Below are 15,997 nucleotides of genomic sequence, written 5' to 3' on the forward strand. Positions count from 1 at the left end.
ACAACTTTTCAGCGTCCACCCGCTCTTACATTATTTTGTAAGTTTCTATTAGATCTCCCTTCAACCCTCTAAACTCTAATGAATGAGGAGGACAGAGCAATGTACGCGATCTATACAGTAAGGCGTTCAACAAGGTTCCTCAGCGTAGGCTGGTGAGCAAGGTTAGATCACATGGAATACAAGGAAAACTAGCCATTTGGATACAGAACTGGCTTAAAGGTAGAAGACAGAGGGTGGCTTTTCACACTGGAGGCCTGTGCCACAAGGACTGGGCTGAGAACCATTGCTTTTCGTCATTTATATAATGAATTTGGATGTGAAATTTAAAGGTATGGTTAGCAAGTTTGCAGATGACACCAAAATTGAAGGTTTTGTGGACAACGAAGGAGTTTACCTCAGAACACAATGGGAACTTGATCAGAAGGGCCAATGGGTTGTGGGTTTGCAAATGGAGGTTTTAAAATAAACATGAGGTGCTGCATTTTGGAAAGGCAGGTCAGGGCATGACTTATACAGGTAAGATCCGGGGGGGGTGGTGCTGCTGAACAAAGACCTTAGAGTACAGGTTTACTGTTCCTTGAAAATGGAATCCCTGGTAGACAGGGTAGTGAAGGCAGCGTTTGGTACATTTGCCTTTATTAATAACTAAAGTATTTTCCCTGGGGTGGGGCAGATGAAAACTACAGTGCATAGGTTGAAAATAAGAGGGGAAATATTTAAGAGGGACCGGTAGGGCAACTTTTTCTCGCAGAGGGTGGTGAGCGTATGGAATGAACTGCCAAAGGAAGAGACAGAGGTTGGTACAATTTCGACATTTAAAAGGCAACTGACTGAGTATATGAATTAAAAGATCTTTGAGGGATAATGGCCAAATGCTGGCAAATGGGACTAGACTGATTTAGGATATCTGGTTGGCATAGATGAGTTGGACCGAAGGATCTGTTTCCATGCTGTACAGGTCTATGACTTCCCTGTTCACTGTTATTCCCCCCCAATGCTCTGTTCGCCTACCCCTGCTCTCACCACAGGCTCTTCCTTATTTTCTCTTGCTACCTTCCTTTCATTCTCTCTCGGTTGTGTTTAGCGCTTCCATCTCTCATTGCTGTTCATTTCCCAGCTTACATCTCCTTTAGAGTCTAACCCCCAGCCCCCTACTTCCAGATGGTCACCTGAATTTATTTCCTATCCACGGCTCAAGATTCTATCTGCTCACATTCTTTGCTTTGGCTTTCCTGCTCATTCTTCGTATCACTTTCTTGCAACGTAAGGACTTTATTCCACGAAGAGCAGGAGAGATCTGGCTTAAGCCAAATTTAACACTCAACCATCTTCATTGAAATAGGTTATCTGGTTATTTTCTGGATTACTGTGGGATCTTGCTGCACAAATTGGCTGCCACATTTTTTATATTACAACAGTGACTACAAATTATCTTAATTGCCCGCACAATGTCTGATTGCTGTGAAGACTTCTGGGCAAACATAAGTTTTTATTTCTTTAAGTTGTTTGCAAAGAGCTTTCATACATCCTGAGGGTACGAAGGAAGTTCTACAAATGGAAGATTTCAAATGTAAACAAGAGCCTGAAAAGCACCAGTTAAAGTCTCACAGTATTTCAAGCTTTCAACACAAAAGAAACAAACTGGACTATTTCAGTTCTTTGTTTCTATCCAGTGCACAGTGTAAGCAGTTCCAAGTGAGTCACCAGCAACTTCTTAAAGTCATTTTGGGATACAGCAATGCTTACATACTATAAAACAAAAAAAAGCCTTTTTAAACTAGATTTCCAAGGACAAATAATCATGAAGAACTATCTGAAGTATTACGCATGAGAATGCAATAACCTTCATAATATTCACCGCAGCATCTGATGGGCACAATAGTTACAATGATAGACAAACTAGTGCACTGACTTCTTGAAAGCCAATACTACCTTAGTCTCATCAGCAGTTTAAATCCATTTCTAAATAAACCATCTGCACAGTAAGAGATCACATAAAGCCCCACATTCAACATAATGACAAACACTGAGGAATGCCAACAATGGAAATCATAATTCACAGACCTGCAGCAAAGCTCCTATTGAAGGTTATTACAGGTGATTGCTTTTATAGAGCCACCTTCAGCTGGTTTATGGTATGGCAGCAGCTACACTTTCATCAATTCAATATAATTTGCAATTTAATTCTATGTAATCAATATAAGGTAATTATACAAAACATCCATCTAAATTGTAATTTTTAAACAAGAAACCAATGATGCAGCAAAACATTTGGATGTTAAACCATACACCAAGGTGCAAACAGACTAGAGAGAACGTATAACAGAGAGAAAAAGTGGAGAATAGAGGTTGAAAAAAGTCGGGTGCAGAGGTCGACATATGGAGGGGCAGGCCAGGAACAGGAAAGAAACACACAAGTTTAGAGCACAAAAGGAGGCAACTAATAACTCAATTTTTATCTTGCTTTTATTAGTTCTTCAATTTTAAATTAATAACTCTTCGTCATTGACTCAACAGGAAAAATACAAAGTGATTAGAACATCCATACTCTAGGGAATCAATTCTTAAAACTATTTTACAAACTTATAACTTCTATTCAAAGTTTGTGAGAAGATTTGTAGCTTCTATTTCCATCTCTGGTGTTGTCTTGATGAAACTACCATAACTGCTTTCTTTGGTTTTATATCCAATCTATCATGGCCTGTCTAGGACATGGTCTCTTCAAGTAGTCTAACAACATTTTCATACAAATTTACCATCGCCACTGCATAAAAACTACTTGGATTTATTGCAGTACCTTGAAATGAAAGAACTTCACAAGAAGTTTCACAACAGCAATTTACTATCTACTCTCCAAGGAAACAATGCAGATACACCTAAAATTTGGATTTTGACTTGTTTTAAGTCTCCAGCTCTTGTTGAAGCACTTTTCTACATACATCTAAATTAATTAATTAAATATTCTGAGATAATGATTTTACTGACTCCATCATGTCACTCATCTACTTACCGTGCTAATATCCATTCCTATTGGTGCCTGCGTTTGGTTCATTGGCGGGGATTGTGGCATTGTAGCTGTCTGTTGTTGGCCAGAACTTTGCTGCTGTGACTGTGAGCTCTGAACCAGGTTACTGGAACTCTGAGACTGTGGCTGTGTAGTCTGCTGCGTGAAAAATCGATATGCAGGAAGTTGCTGCTCCAATGCCAATGCATCCATAGCAACAGCCTACAATAAAAATAACACCTCTGTTAGTTAGTAACACTTTGCACAGCCTACCGCATACATAATAAAACACAAGGTACAGCTTTTACAAAGTAGCCCAAAGTCTGAAAATGCAAGCTAGTATAGACCCTAGTCATATACGAGAAAGGTTACAAGTTCTGGCCTGTGATGGGACAGCTGATCTCATGGATTCCACGGTCTTTGATTAAAGAAAGAAAAATAAGCCAGGATTGCTGCCCAAGACCTAACCAATTGAGAGACTCCTGTTTGAAGTTACAGGTGTAAATGTCAGATGAGTTGAAATAGTGTGCTCAGTTCTGGGTACCACATTTTTGGAAGGCTGTCACGACTTGGAGATGGTGGAGTTGAGATTTATGCGAATTGTATTTTGGATGACAATCTTTAGTAGCACGAGAAGATCGGAAAAACTGGGGTTCTTCTTAGAAATGAAGAATGAGATGTTTAACAGACTAATGCCCATATGCTGAATTAGGTAGCAAAAGAATTTGAGATAAACAAAGGCTTTACTGTAAAGTTATAGTTTAGCAAACACCAGTTTTCACCTTTTATTTTAGATCCTTTCTCTATCCAGGAGGCAACCTACCCTGAGGAAGACCTCAGCCCTTAAATATTTTAGATCAACCTGTTCAGATATATTGTGACACACCTCTGGTGCAGGTGGGACTTGAATCCAGGCTGTCTGGATAGATAACATTACCACTGTGCTAAAAGAGCCTTTCAAATTTCACCACCACTCATGGTGGGATTCAAACCTGTGTCCCCAGAACAATAGTCTGATGTCCTGGATTACTAATCCAATGACAGTACCACAAGGTACTACATCCCCTGATATTTTCATTAAATCAACCTCTTCAGAGATGCTATGACTCATTCTGGGTTGGATGGATACTACTAATGTGCCATAAGTGCTCTCAAGAAATCAGCTCTTTGCTATTTATGGGAACTTATTGTATTGAAATTGGCTGCCAACTTCCTTTATGACAGTGATTATACTTCAAAAGTACTTCAAAAGCCTAGGGTTATGGACTAGTCCACTGTCATTACCACAACAATAGTTTCCTGTTGCATTCAAATGTCACCATCCTCCACAGTCAGATTTCCTGAACCTCAGCCTGGTGTTCTGGATTATTAATATAAAGCAAAGAACTGCAGATAATGGAGATCTGAAACAAGCAAAAACAAAAACTGGAGAAACTCAGCAAATCTGGCAGTATCTGTGAAGAGAACTCTGCTCTGAACAAGGGTCACTGAACTCTGCTTTCTCTCTAGAGATGCTGCCAGACCTGCTGAGTAATGTGTGCTTCTGTTTGCTTTTGAATTATTAGTCCTGTGACATTATCGCTACCCCACCACTCCCCCCATAAGCGAAGAGTCAAATCACACTGCTGTATCTGGAACCACATTTAGGTCAGACCAGGCAAGGATGGCAGATTTCCTTCTCTACCAGAATTAGTGAACAGATAACTTTGTAACAACATACAAGAATGATTACCATTATACGAGTTATTTTATTGCATGGTTTTATTGAATTTATATTTCATAACCAGCCATGGTAGGAATCAAACCCATGTTCCCAGAACTTTTGTTAGGGGTTCTGGATTACCACTACACCATCTCTCCTGATTTTTAAAAAAAAATTCAACCTCTTCATACATGTTATGATACACCTTCGGGAAACAGGCTGGACTTGAACCAATACATTCTGGCATGACTGCAGTGCCAAAAGGGTCCTTTTTGCATGTATTTTAAATCAATCTATTCAAAGATGTAATTTCACGTCTCCAACATAAGTGGGACTAGAACTCTGAATTCCTGACTCAGACATAGGGACACTACAACTTAGCAACAAGAGCACCAAGAACCCAGCTTAAATTTATTTTCTAATCAACCAGGCTCTTTGATTTTAAAGAAAAATCTATCTGTTCAAAAGTGTTATGACATGCTGCTGAAGCAAGTGGGACCCAAACACAGGCCTGCTGATACTACTAGTGTCACACAGAGCCCTCACAAAGACACAGCTTTGATATTTTCTAATCAACCTATTCAGAGATGATATTACACATCTCTAGAGCAAGTGGGACTTGATACTTGGTCTCCTGGCCCAGAGGGAGTGACACTATCGCTGCACTACTAGGATCCTTATTTGCTGATCAACTCATTTAGAGAATCTTTAAAAGAACCTGCATTTCTAACACTGATAAGAATTTTAATGGATTTTGTTTTGATAAATGAATCAAAACTATTGACAAAAGGCTTAGTAGTCAGAGGATACATAGCTGAAAATGAGACATCAGATTGGTGTTGTCCCCCTGGTGCCAAGACCAAGAATACCTTAGACAGGGTGCAGGATATTTTCAAAGAGGAGTGGGACCAGCAGGAGGTCGTTGTACACATTGGACCTAATGACATAAGAAGAGAAAAGGACGAGATTCTGAGGAGAGAATTTAGGAAGTTAGCCAGGAATTTAATAAGCAGGTCCTTGATGGTAATATCATCTACATTACTCTCAGTGTCACAAGCTAGTGAGGGTAGAAATAGCAGGATAGAGCAGATGAATGCATGGCTGAGGAGCTGGTGGAAGGAAAGGAAGATTTGCATTTTTGGATCATTCGAACCTTTTCTACGGTAGAAGTGACCTGTATAAGAAGAATGGATTGCACCTGAATTGGAAGGGGAGATTTGAAAGTGCTGTTTGGGGGGTGGGGTGGATTTAAACTAATAAGGGCGGGAGTATATTGTAGCAATTAGAGAGATTTGGCACAGAGATGGACAGGATTGGCAGTTTACTGTTTCAAAGTATAGATGCTACAGGAAGGAGGTTGCAAAAGAGGAGGGAGTGGCATTTTTTTAATTAGGGTTAACATTACAACTGTACTTAGAGAGAACATTCTGGGGAATATGTTCAAGGCCTGTTATTTGGATAGAACTGAGAAATAACAAAGGGATGATCACCTTATTGGGACTGTACTATAGAAGCTCCCTCCACCCCAACCTAGTCAGCGGGAAATTGAGAAACAAACCTGTAAGGAGATCTCAGTTATCTGTCAGAATAATAGGGTGATTATGGCAGGGGATTTTAACTTTTCAAACAAAGACTGGGACTGCCATAGTATTCAGGGCTTGGATGGAGAGGAATATGTTAATTGTGTACAAGAAAATTTTCTGATTCAGTATGTGGATGTACAGATTAACCTCGATTATCAGAACGAGACGGGCGGGGAGTACATGTATTTGTTCGGATAACTGATTGTTTGAATAACGACTGTGCTGCAAAGTTGGAGATAGAGGACAGAGGAAGGTTGAGAAGAGAGAGGTCCATGCTACACACAGGTCAGGATAATTAATGTCAGAAAACAAAACAAAAAGCAGGCACCAGGCAGAATTCATACACCAGGCCTGCTTAAATCATGTGAGGATCAAAAGGTGATCAGAGTGCTGTGTGTGATGACGCTGATAGCCTGCTTCCTGCTATGAGGCGGTTGGAAGGCTCGTGGACGGAGTGCGGGAGGGAGGGCGCGCGCATGCAAGTGGGCGGCAGCGGCTTCTGTTGCCTTGAATAAAGCGCCATTGTCCTGGAGACATTTACCCACCCACAACTGCTCACAACAACGTCAACCGAGGTGGATATTATTAGTATTACTATATATCTGTTGCCTCAAAATGCTCTTACTGGGGGGGAGGGGGGTGGGTGGGTGGGAGGTGTGTGTATGTGTGGAGATGTGGCAGGTAAAGGGATGGCTAGAAAATGGGAAGTCTTCAAAAATGTGACGACAAGAGTCCAGAGACAGTATTCCTGTTAGGGTGAAGAGCAGTGCTGGTAGGTGTAGGTATTTCTGGATGACTAAAATAATTGACATTTTGGGTCAAGAATAAGGAGGAAACATATGTCAGGTATAGATAGCAGGTATTGAATGAATCCCTAGACAAGTATAAAAGAGTATACTTAAGAACGAAATCGGGAGGGCAAAAAGGGGACATGAGATAGCTCTAACAAAGTGGGTTAAAGAGAATCCAAAGAGATTCTACAAGTACATCAAGGGCAAAAGAGTAAATAGGGAGAGAATACGGCCTCTTGAAGAACAGCATGGCTTCAGGAGATAGGAAAGATAGTAAACAAGTATTCTGCATCAGTGTTTACTGTGAAGGAGAATATGGAAGATAGATAACGTGGGGAAATTATTAGCAACACCTTGAAAACAATGCCCAGAATACAGAGACTGTGGTGCTGGACATATTAAATTGCATAAAGATGGATAAATCCCTGGGATCTGATCAGGTGTACCCTAGAACTTTGTGGAAAGCTAGGAAAGTGATTGCTGGACCCCCCCGCTAAGATTTTTGTACTATCAATAGTCACAGGTGATGTGCCGAAAGGCTGGAGGTTGGCAAACATGGCACCAGTATTTAAAAAAGGTGGTAAGGAAAAGCCAAGGAACTATAGACCAGTAAGCCTGACATCGGTGGTTGGTAAGTTGTTAGAGAGAATCCGGAGGGATAGGATTTACATGCATTTGGAAAGGCAAGGACTGATTAAGGTAGCCAATATGGCTTTGTGCGTGGGAAATCATGTTTCACTGACTTGATTGTGTTTTTTGAAGCAGTAATGAAGAGGACTGATGATGCCACAGTGGTAAATGTGAGCTATATGGACTTCAGTAAAGGATTCGATAAGGTTCCTCATTCAACAAGGCTACCAAGGTTAGATCACATGGAACATAGGGAGAACTAGCCATTTGGACATAGAACTGGCTCAACGGTAAAAGACGGAGGATGATTCCTTTTCAGACTGGATGCCTGTGACCTGTGGTGTGCCACAAGGCTTGGTGCTGAATCTACTGCTTTTTGTCATTTATGTAAATGATTTGGATGTGAACATAAGAGATACGGTTAGTAAGTTTGCAGATGACACCAAAATTGGGAGGTGTAGTGGGCAACAAAGGCGATTACCTCAGAGTACATGGGATCTTGATCAGATGGGTCAATGGGCCCAGGAATGGCAAATGGAGTTTAATTTAGATAACTGTGAGGTGATGACTTTTGCTGAGGCCAATCAGGACTGGATTTGTACACTTAATGGTGAGGTCCTAGGGAGTGCAGATTCAGAGTTCCTTGAAGTCAGAGTCACAAGTGGTCAGGATAGTGAAGGTGGAGTTTGGTATGCTTGCGTCTATTGGTCAGTGCATTGACTACAAGAGCAGGGAGGTCATATTGCTGCTGTACAGACATTGGTTAGGCCGCTTGTGAAATATGGCATCCAATTCTGGTCTTCATGCTAATGAAAAGGCTGTTGTAAAACTTGAGAGGGTACAGAAAAGATTTACAAGGATCTTGCTGAGGTTGGAGGGCTTGAGCTATAGTGAGGCGCTGAATAAGCTGAGGCTAATTTCCCTGAAGCATCGCAAGCTGAGGGGTGACCTTATAAAGGTTTATAAAATCATAAGGGGCATGGATAGGATAAATAGACAATGTATTTTCCCTGGGGGGGGGGGTGGAGAAAGAGGGGTTTTAAGGTGAAGGGGAAAAGATATAAGAGGGACCTAAGTGGAAAAGTGGAAACTTTTTCACTGAGGGTGGTGCATGTGTGAAATGAGCTGCCAGAGGAAGTGGCGGAGACTGGTACATTACAACAACATTTAAAAGGCAGCAGGATGGATATATGAATAAGGTGGGTTTAGAGGGATATGGGCCAAATGCTGGTAAATGGGACTAGATTAATTTGGGATATCTGGTCAGCATGGATGAGTTGGACCAAAAGGGTCTGTTTCCATTCTGTACAGCTCTATGACTCTTAGTGGCAAAAGAACTTACAGTATCATAGTCACTGTTCTTGAAATGCTCCCACTGAAAGTTCGATTCCCCAATATCAAGTCTATTATGGCCCCTTCCCAGTTGGACTGCATACATATTGCTTCAAGAAACCCACCTGGGATATGCTTAACGGATTCCAAATCCCAACCACCAAGCCCTAAGGGAGTCCCCATTAACATAAGGGAAGTTAAAACTACCCATCTCAACAATCCTGGTGTTTCTACCTTATTCCATATCTCTGTTCCTTCATCTCCTGCTGGCTGATGAGAGACCTTTACTACACCGCCAAAACTGACTGCACCCTTCCTATTTCTGAACACCACCCATTTGTCCATGATGAATGAGCCCTCCATGATGCCCTCCCTCAGTAGAGGGGTGACATTCTCCCTAATCAGTAACACAACTTCCCACCTCCATTACATTCCCCTCTCATGCTCTTGAAACATCTAAGTCCTAGAATGTTAAACTGCCACTCTGTCACTCTCTCAATCAAGGCTCCGTAATAGCTACAATATCATTGTTGTGTATTAATCCAAATTCTAAGTTCATCTGCCTTACCTATTATACTCATGTTAAAACAAAAACAGACTGCCAGTCCTGTTAAGTTTGGAAACCACTCTCTGCCTGTTCTTCCTGTTAGCCTTACTGGTCTTGGTCTCTAACTCCTCAGTCATTTCACTTGCTGTCCTATTGCTCTGGTCCCCACCTCACTGGCACACTGCTTTAAGTTCTCTCCAGTGACAATGAGCAAACCTCCCTGCCTAGATATCAGTGCCTCTCCAATTTAGGCGCAACCCATCCTTATTAAAAATAATACAAAATTCAAGTCACCTATTTAATATGCCAGACTTGCATTTCAGCACTTTCTACTTTTTATTCCAAAGGCTATAGGCCTACGCTGTTCAACCTTTCATCATAAGTTAACCCCTCCATCCCAGGAATCAGTTGACCGAATCTTCTCTGAACTGCTTTGAAGCTATTATATCCTTTCTCAAAAATGGAGACAAAAACTGCACACAATACTCTCGATGTGGCCTCACCGATGCCCTGCATGATGGCAGAAAACATCTTTACTTACATATTCCATTCCCACTGCAATAAACAATTTTGTCATTTGCATACAAACTTTATGCTGGTCATCCATTAGAACACTCAGATCCCTTGTATCTCATAGTTCTGCAATCTTTTTCCATTTAAATATAATTCTCTATTCTTCCAGGCAAAGTTGACAAACTCACGCTTTCGCACATTATAGTCCATCTGTCACATTTGTACCCACTCACTTAGAACACAGAACAGTACAGCACAGTACAGGCCCTTCAGCTCTCGAAGCTGTGCCAGCCTTTTATCCTACACTAAGATCAGACTAAGCTGCATACCCTTAGTTGCACTATTCTCCATGTGCTTATCCAAGATTTGCTTAAATGTCCCTACTATCACTGCTGCCAGTGCATTCCATGCATCCACCACTGAGTAAAGAACTTAGTTCTGACATCTTCCCTAAACCTTCCTTCAATTACATTAAAATTATGCTCCCTTGTGATAGACATTTCCACCCTGGGAAAAAGTCTCTGGCTATCTACTTTATCTATGTCTCTCAACATCTTGTACACCTCGATCAAGTCACCTCCCACCCTTCTTCACTCCAATGAGAAAAGCCCTAGCTCCCTCAACCTTTCTTCATAAGACATGCCCTCCAGTACAGACAGCATCCTGGTAAATCTCCTCTGTACCCTCTCTAAAGCTTCAACATCTTTCCTATAATGAGGCAACCAGAACTGAACACAATATTCCAAGCATGGTCAAACCAGGGCTTTACAGAGCTGCAGCATAACCTCACGGCTCTTAAACTCAATCCCCTGCTAATAAAAGACAATACACCATATCCCTTCTTAACAACCCTATCAACCTGGGTGGCAACTTTAAGGGATCTGTGGACATGGACTCCAAGATTCCTCTGTTCCTCCACACTGCCATGAAGCCTGCCTTTAACCCTGTATTCTGCATTCAAATTTGACCTTCCAAAGTGAATCACTTAAAACTTTTCCAGATTGAACACCATCTGCCACTTCTCAGCCCAGTTCTGCATCTTGTCAATGTCCCGTTACAATCTACAACAACCCTCCACACTATTCACAACTCCACCATCCTTCGTGTCATCAGCAAACTTACTACCCCACCCTTCCACTTCCTCATCCAAGTCATTTATAAAAGTCACAAAGAGCATAGGTCCCAGAACAGATCCCTGCGGAATACCACTGGTCACCGAGCTCCAGGCTGAATACGTTCCACTATCTTCTGTCTTTTATGGGCCAGCCAATTTGCATCCAGACAGCCAGATTTCCCTGTGACCCATGCCTCCTTACTTTGTGAATAAGCCTACCATAAGGAACCTTATCAAACGCCTTGCTAAAATTCAAGTACACCACATCCATTGCCTTCACTACAGCCTTCATCTACATGTTTTGTCATATCCTCAAAGAATTTAATAAGGTTTGTAAGGCACGACTTGCCCCTCACGAAGCCACGCTGACTATCTCTAATCAAACTATGATTTTCCAAGTAATTATAAATCAAGTCTTTCAGAATCTTCTCCAAATACTTTGCCCACCACTGACCAATTGCAGACTGACTGGTCTGCAATTCCCAGGATTGTCCCTATTCCCTTTCTTGAACAAGCGAATAACATTTGTCACCCTCCAATTATCTGTCACTACTCCAGTGGACAGTGAGGATGCAAAGGCGAAATTGAGCACTGCAGATGCTGGAGATTAGGGTTGAGAGTGTGGTGCTGGAGAAGCATAGCAAGTCAGGCAGCATCCAATAGCAGGAAATTTGATGATTTGGGCAAAAGCCCTTCATCAGGAAGGATGCAAAGCTTATCACCAAAGGCGCAGCAATCTCTTCCCTTGCTTCCTGTAGTAACCTTGGGCATATCCCGTCTGGCCCAGGGGATTTATATATCTTATGTTTTTTCAAAATTTTCAATACATCCTCCTTCTTAACATCAACCTGTTCGAGCATATCAGTCTGTTTCACACTGTCCTCAGAAACGTCAAGGACCCTCTCAGTAGTGAATACTGAAGCAAAGTATTCATTAAAGATACTCCGACTCCAGGCGCAGGTTCCCTCCACTATCCCTGATTGGCCGTACCCTCACTCTGGCCATCCTCTTCTCCTCACATAAGTGTAGAACGCCTGAGGGTTTTCCTTAACTTTACCCGCTCTGAAGCTTTTCCAAGCCCCCTCCCCCCCAGCTTCTAGCGCTCCTAAAGTGCATTCTTCAGTTCCTTCCTGGCTACCTTATAACCCTCTAAAGCCCTGTCTGATCCATGCTGCCTCAACCTTAAGCAAGCATCCTCCTTTCTCTTAGCTTGAACCATCTATGTCCCTTTACAGACTCCTTATGACATTGCTTAAATTTACTTTACAAATTTTTCGAACACCAGAGCGAACAAAACCTCTTTATAATAGTGATTTGATAAAAGTTCACCTGCCTGATGCTGCTACCTAAAGTTAGCTCTTTATTAAATTAATCTGAGCTCCTTTTGTCAGCTGAAGATTATATTACAGAAATCCAACCCAGACTTACTTATACAATGCAATACCTGTTTGACATGAGCAGGCTACTCAATCGAATCTATATGAAAGATAAAATTCCTGTTAAGATCATTCTGCCATTGCCACATCCTTGAGAGAGGGAGGAAAGATGGAGGACTAGAGGGGGCCAGAGATATGAAAGATAAGGTAATGGAAGGATTTAAATATAAGGATCAGAATTTTTAATTTGATGTATCACTAGATTAAACCTGATGCAAATCTGACAGTACTGATGATGGGTGAACAAGGTTTTGTGCAATAAAGATGCAGGAAGCAGAGTTTTGGAAAAAAACAATGCATAATGTGGAAACCTGGACACAAATATACTATAGTACATGAATCTATAAGTGATAAAGGAAAGGCTGAAGGTTTCACAAACAGATGGGCAGAGGCAGACATGGGTGATGTTAGAGGGAGAAGGAAGTGACCTTTGTAGTAGAGCACTTACAGAACTGGAAACTCAATTCAAGCCAAATAGTCATTAAATTTCAAATCAGATTGAGATGGTAGTCAAGGAAAGGGATTAGGTTGGTGACGTAGGGACAATACGTTTGGTGAGGCCAGAACATGATCATTTATTCTGCGCAATATTCTGCTGAGGTAAAATACAACATACCTACTAAATCACAGACAAGCACTCATTTCAGTGTGGGTACCAATTCTCTACTGTGTTATAACAGTGTTAGGAGCAAGTATGAATAGTGTGTTACACTGACCTGAAAATGACTTTCCTCATGAGATTAAATTAATTAATTTTAAATAATTGCTTAGTACAGATCTTAAACATTGCTAAAATAAGATTGAGTTTTTATCATGCACCCATCAGGACTGATCCAAGAAACCAAACTGAAAAGGGAATGTCATACATTTCAACGATTGGTGGATTGTACCAACTCACGTCCCCGGACTGTTCTCAGCAAGCCAATTGTGCTCAACTAGTCTGTGCTTGCAAATCTCATGAAATCACATTCAACATCAGATCATGCCTGACAAATTTGTTGGAGTTCTTTGATGAAGTGACCAGGAAGGTTGTCAAAGACAGGTCAGTAGACATAGTCTAAATTCATTTCAAAAGGCCTTTGATAAGGTTCCATATGGTAGGCTGCTCTAGAAGGTTAGATTCCATGGGGAGATGACTATACTGTTGGCTTGATGGTAGGAAGCAGAGGGTAATAGTGGAAAGATGTTTGTTGGACTGGAGGCCTGTGACTAGTGGAGTGCCTCAGGGGTCGGTGCTGGGCCCATTACTGTTTGTTATCTACATCAATAATTTGGATGAGAATGTACAAGGCATGATTAGTAAGTTTGGAGGGGACACTAAAATAGGAGGCATTGTGAACAGTAAGAATGGTCATCAGAAATTGTACCAGGATCTTGATCAGCTGGGGAAGTGAGCTGAGAAATAGCAAGTGGAGTTTAATATAGACAAATGAGAGGTTTTGCATTTTGGGAAGTCTAATCAAAGCAGGAGTTTCATAGTGAATGGTGGGGCCTTAACGAGCGTAGTGGAACACAGGGACCTTGGCGTGCAGGTGCACTGTTCTCTGAAAGTGGAATTACAGATAGACAGAGCAGTGAAGAGTTTTGGCATGCTGGTCTGCATCAGTCAGGGCACTGAGTAGAAAAGTTAGGAATATGTGTTGCAGTTGTACAGGACGTTGGTGAGGCAGCACTTTGATTATTGTGTTCGGTTTTGGTCACCTTGCTACAGGAAGGATGTTATTAAACTGGGAAGAATGCAGAAGAAATTTACAAAGATGGTGCCAGGACTCATTGGTCTGAGTTATAGGGAGAGGTTGGACAAACTAGGACTTTTTTTTCTTTAGAGTGTAGGAGACTGAGGGGGATCTTATAGAAGAGCATAAGAGGCATGGATAGGGTGAATGCACTCTGTATTTTTTCCCAGGGTTGGAGAATCAAGGACTAGAGGGCATCAGTTTAAGGTTAGAGGGGGAAAAAATAGAAGAGAATCTGAGGGGCAACTTTTGTTTTTAAACAGAGACTGGTGTGCATGTGGAATGAGCTGCCAACGGAAGTGGTTGAGGTGGGTACATTAACAAGATTTAAAAGGCATTTGGACAAATACATGGTTGGGAAAGGTTTAGAAGGATATGGGCCAAGTGCAGGGAAATGCACTTAGTGTCGATGGACGTTTGGGCCGGCATGGACCAGTTTGGGCTGAAGAACTTCTGTCCTTGCTGTGGGACTCTGTGATTCCATATTAGACTGCTCATGCTGAAATCCCCAGTGTGCCAAGAATTATACTGGAAACAAATGTGAAGATCAATTGGGCTCTCAGTAATATGTATTTACATACCCTAGCAGTTTCTTATATTAAACACATAGGCAAAAGGAATTCATTGCACAGTGTACTCCTTCATTGTGAAAAGAGTTACGGAGATTGCATTCCCGATGGCAACAGCCTGAACAATGACAGCCTGTCTGCCTGGTCAGGATTTTCAACTAAGATTGACATTTAACTGTTCCAACTGCATCTCCATGCCATCCATACTCTAACCAATCAGTACCCTATTATCATGCTGTATAAATCAGCAGTTTGATTTCTTGCTTACCAGTCCTGATGAATGCAAGATAGAAAGCTTCAACTTAGCTTCTATTTTAACAGTGTTCAATTAAGTTTCTGGTTAGTTTAAATGCTGCTCAAATTGACGTCTAATTCTCCTGTTATCAGATTATATTTTAAAAGCACATTACACTTCAATTGTATAATTTATTCCTTGCAGACTATACCTGTGTGATTGGAGAGAGTGGGGAGAGAGCTGGTGATAGCTGAAGTTGTTGCTGTTGTCTCCGCGAGTCTGTGCTGACTGGTAAAGAGAGAGGTGTCACTGTTGATTGTCGGTTCTGGAGAGACCCTGTCAGTGACCCCTGTGATGATGTCAGACCTGCAAACAATGCAAGATGTCAGCAAGATTGGAAAATTGATTAAGTGATCAGTCTCATTTGTGGGGATCTGTTCTTGTCCCCAGATGCTACTCGGATTGAAGTAAGTTGACCAATTGGCCCTCTTCTACAGGGTGAAAATCACTGGCCCTAACTCAACAGTTTCTCAGGGGACATAAATGAGGTCCCAGACATCTTTGCATTTGTAAAGTTTACAAATAAACTTTACTGTGTGGAGTTTGCACGTTCTCCCCGTGTCTGCGTGGGTTTCCTCCGGGTGCTCCGGTTTCCTCCCACAGTCCAAAGATGTGTAGGTCAGGTGAATTGGCCATGCTAAATTGCCCGTAGTGTTAGGTAAGGGGTAAATGTAGGGGTATGGGTGGGTTGCGCTTCGGCGGGGCGGTGTGGACTTGTTGGGCCGAAGGGCCTGTTTCCACACTG

General features: G+C 41.7%; 1 protein-coding gene across 3 annotated transcripts in view; it reads right to left on the reverse strand.

Annotated features, from left to right (window-relative positions):
• The window catches only part of LOC122565518 (CREB-regulated transcription coactivator 1-like), a 155,803-nt gene that overhangs the window by 70,603 nt on the left and 69,203 nt on the right, over window positions 1–15,997 (reverse strand). For all 3 annotated transcript variants that reach the window (XM_043721565.1, XM_043721564.1, XM_043721566.1), the window contains exons 9-10: window positions 15,404–15,558; window positions 3,011–3,226 (exon numbers count right to left, since the gene is read on the reverse strand). In XM_043721565.1, coding sequence (XP_043577500.1) covers window positions 3,011–3,226; window positions 15,404–15,558 — 371 coding nt within the window. The remainder of the gene's footprint in view (window positions 1–3,010; window positions 3,227–15,403; window positions 15,559–15,997) is intronic.

Source organism: Chiloscyllium plagiosum, chromosome 31 (assembly GCF_004010195.1).
Source record: "Chiloscyllium plagiosum isolate BGI_BamShark_2017 chromosome 31, ASM401019v2, whole genome shotgun sequence".
Lineage (NCBI taxonomy): Eukaryota > Metazoa > Chordata > Chondrichthyes > Orectolobiformes > Hemiscylliidae > Chiloscyllium > Chiloscyllium plagiosum.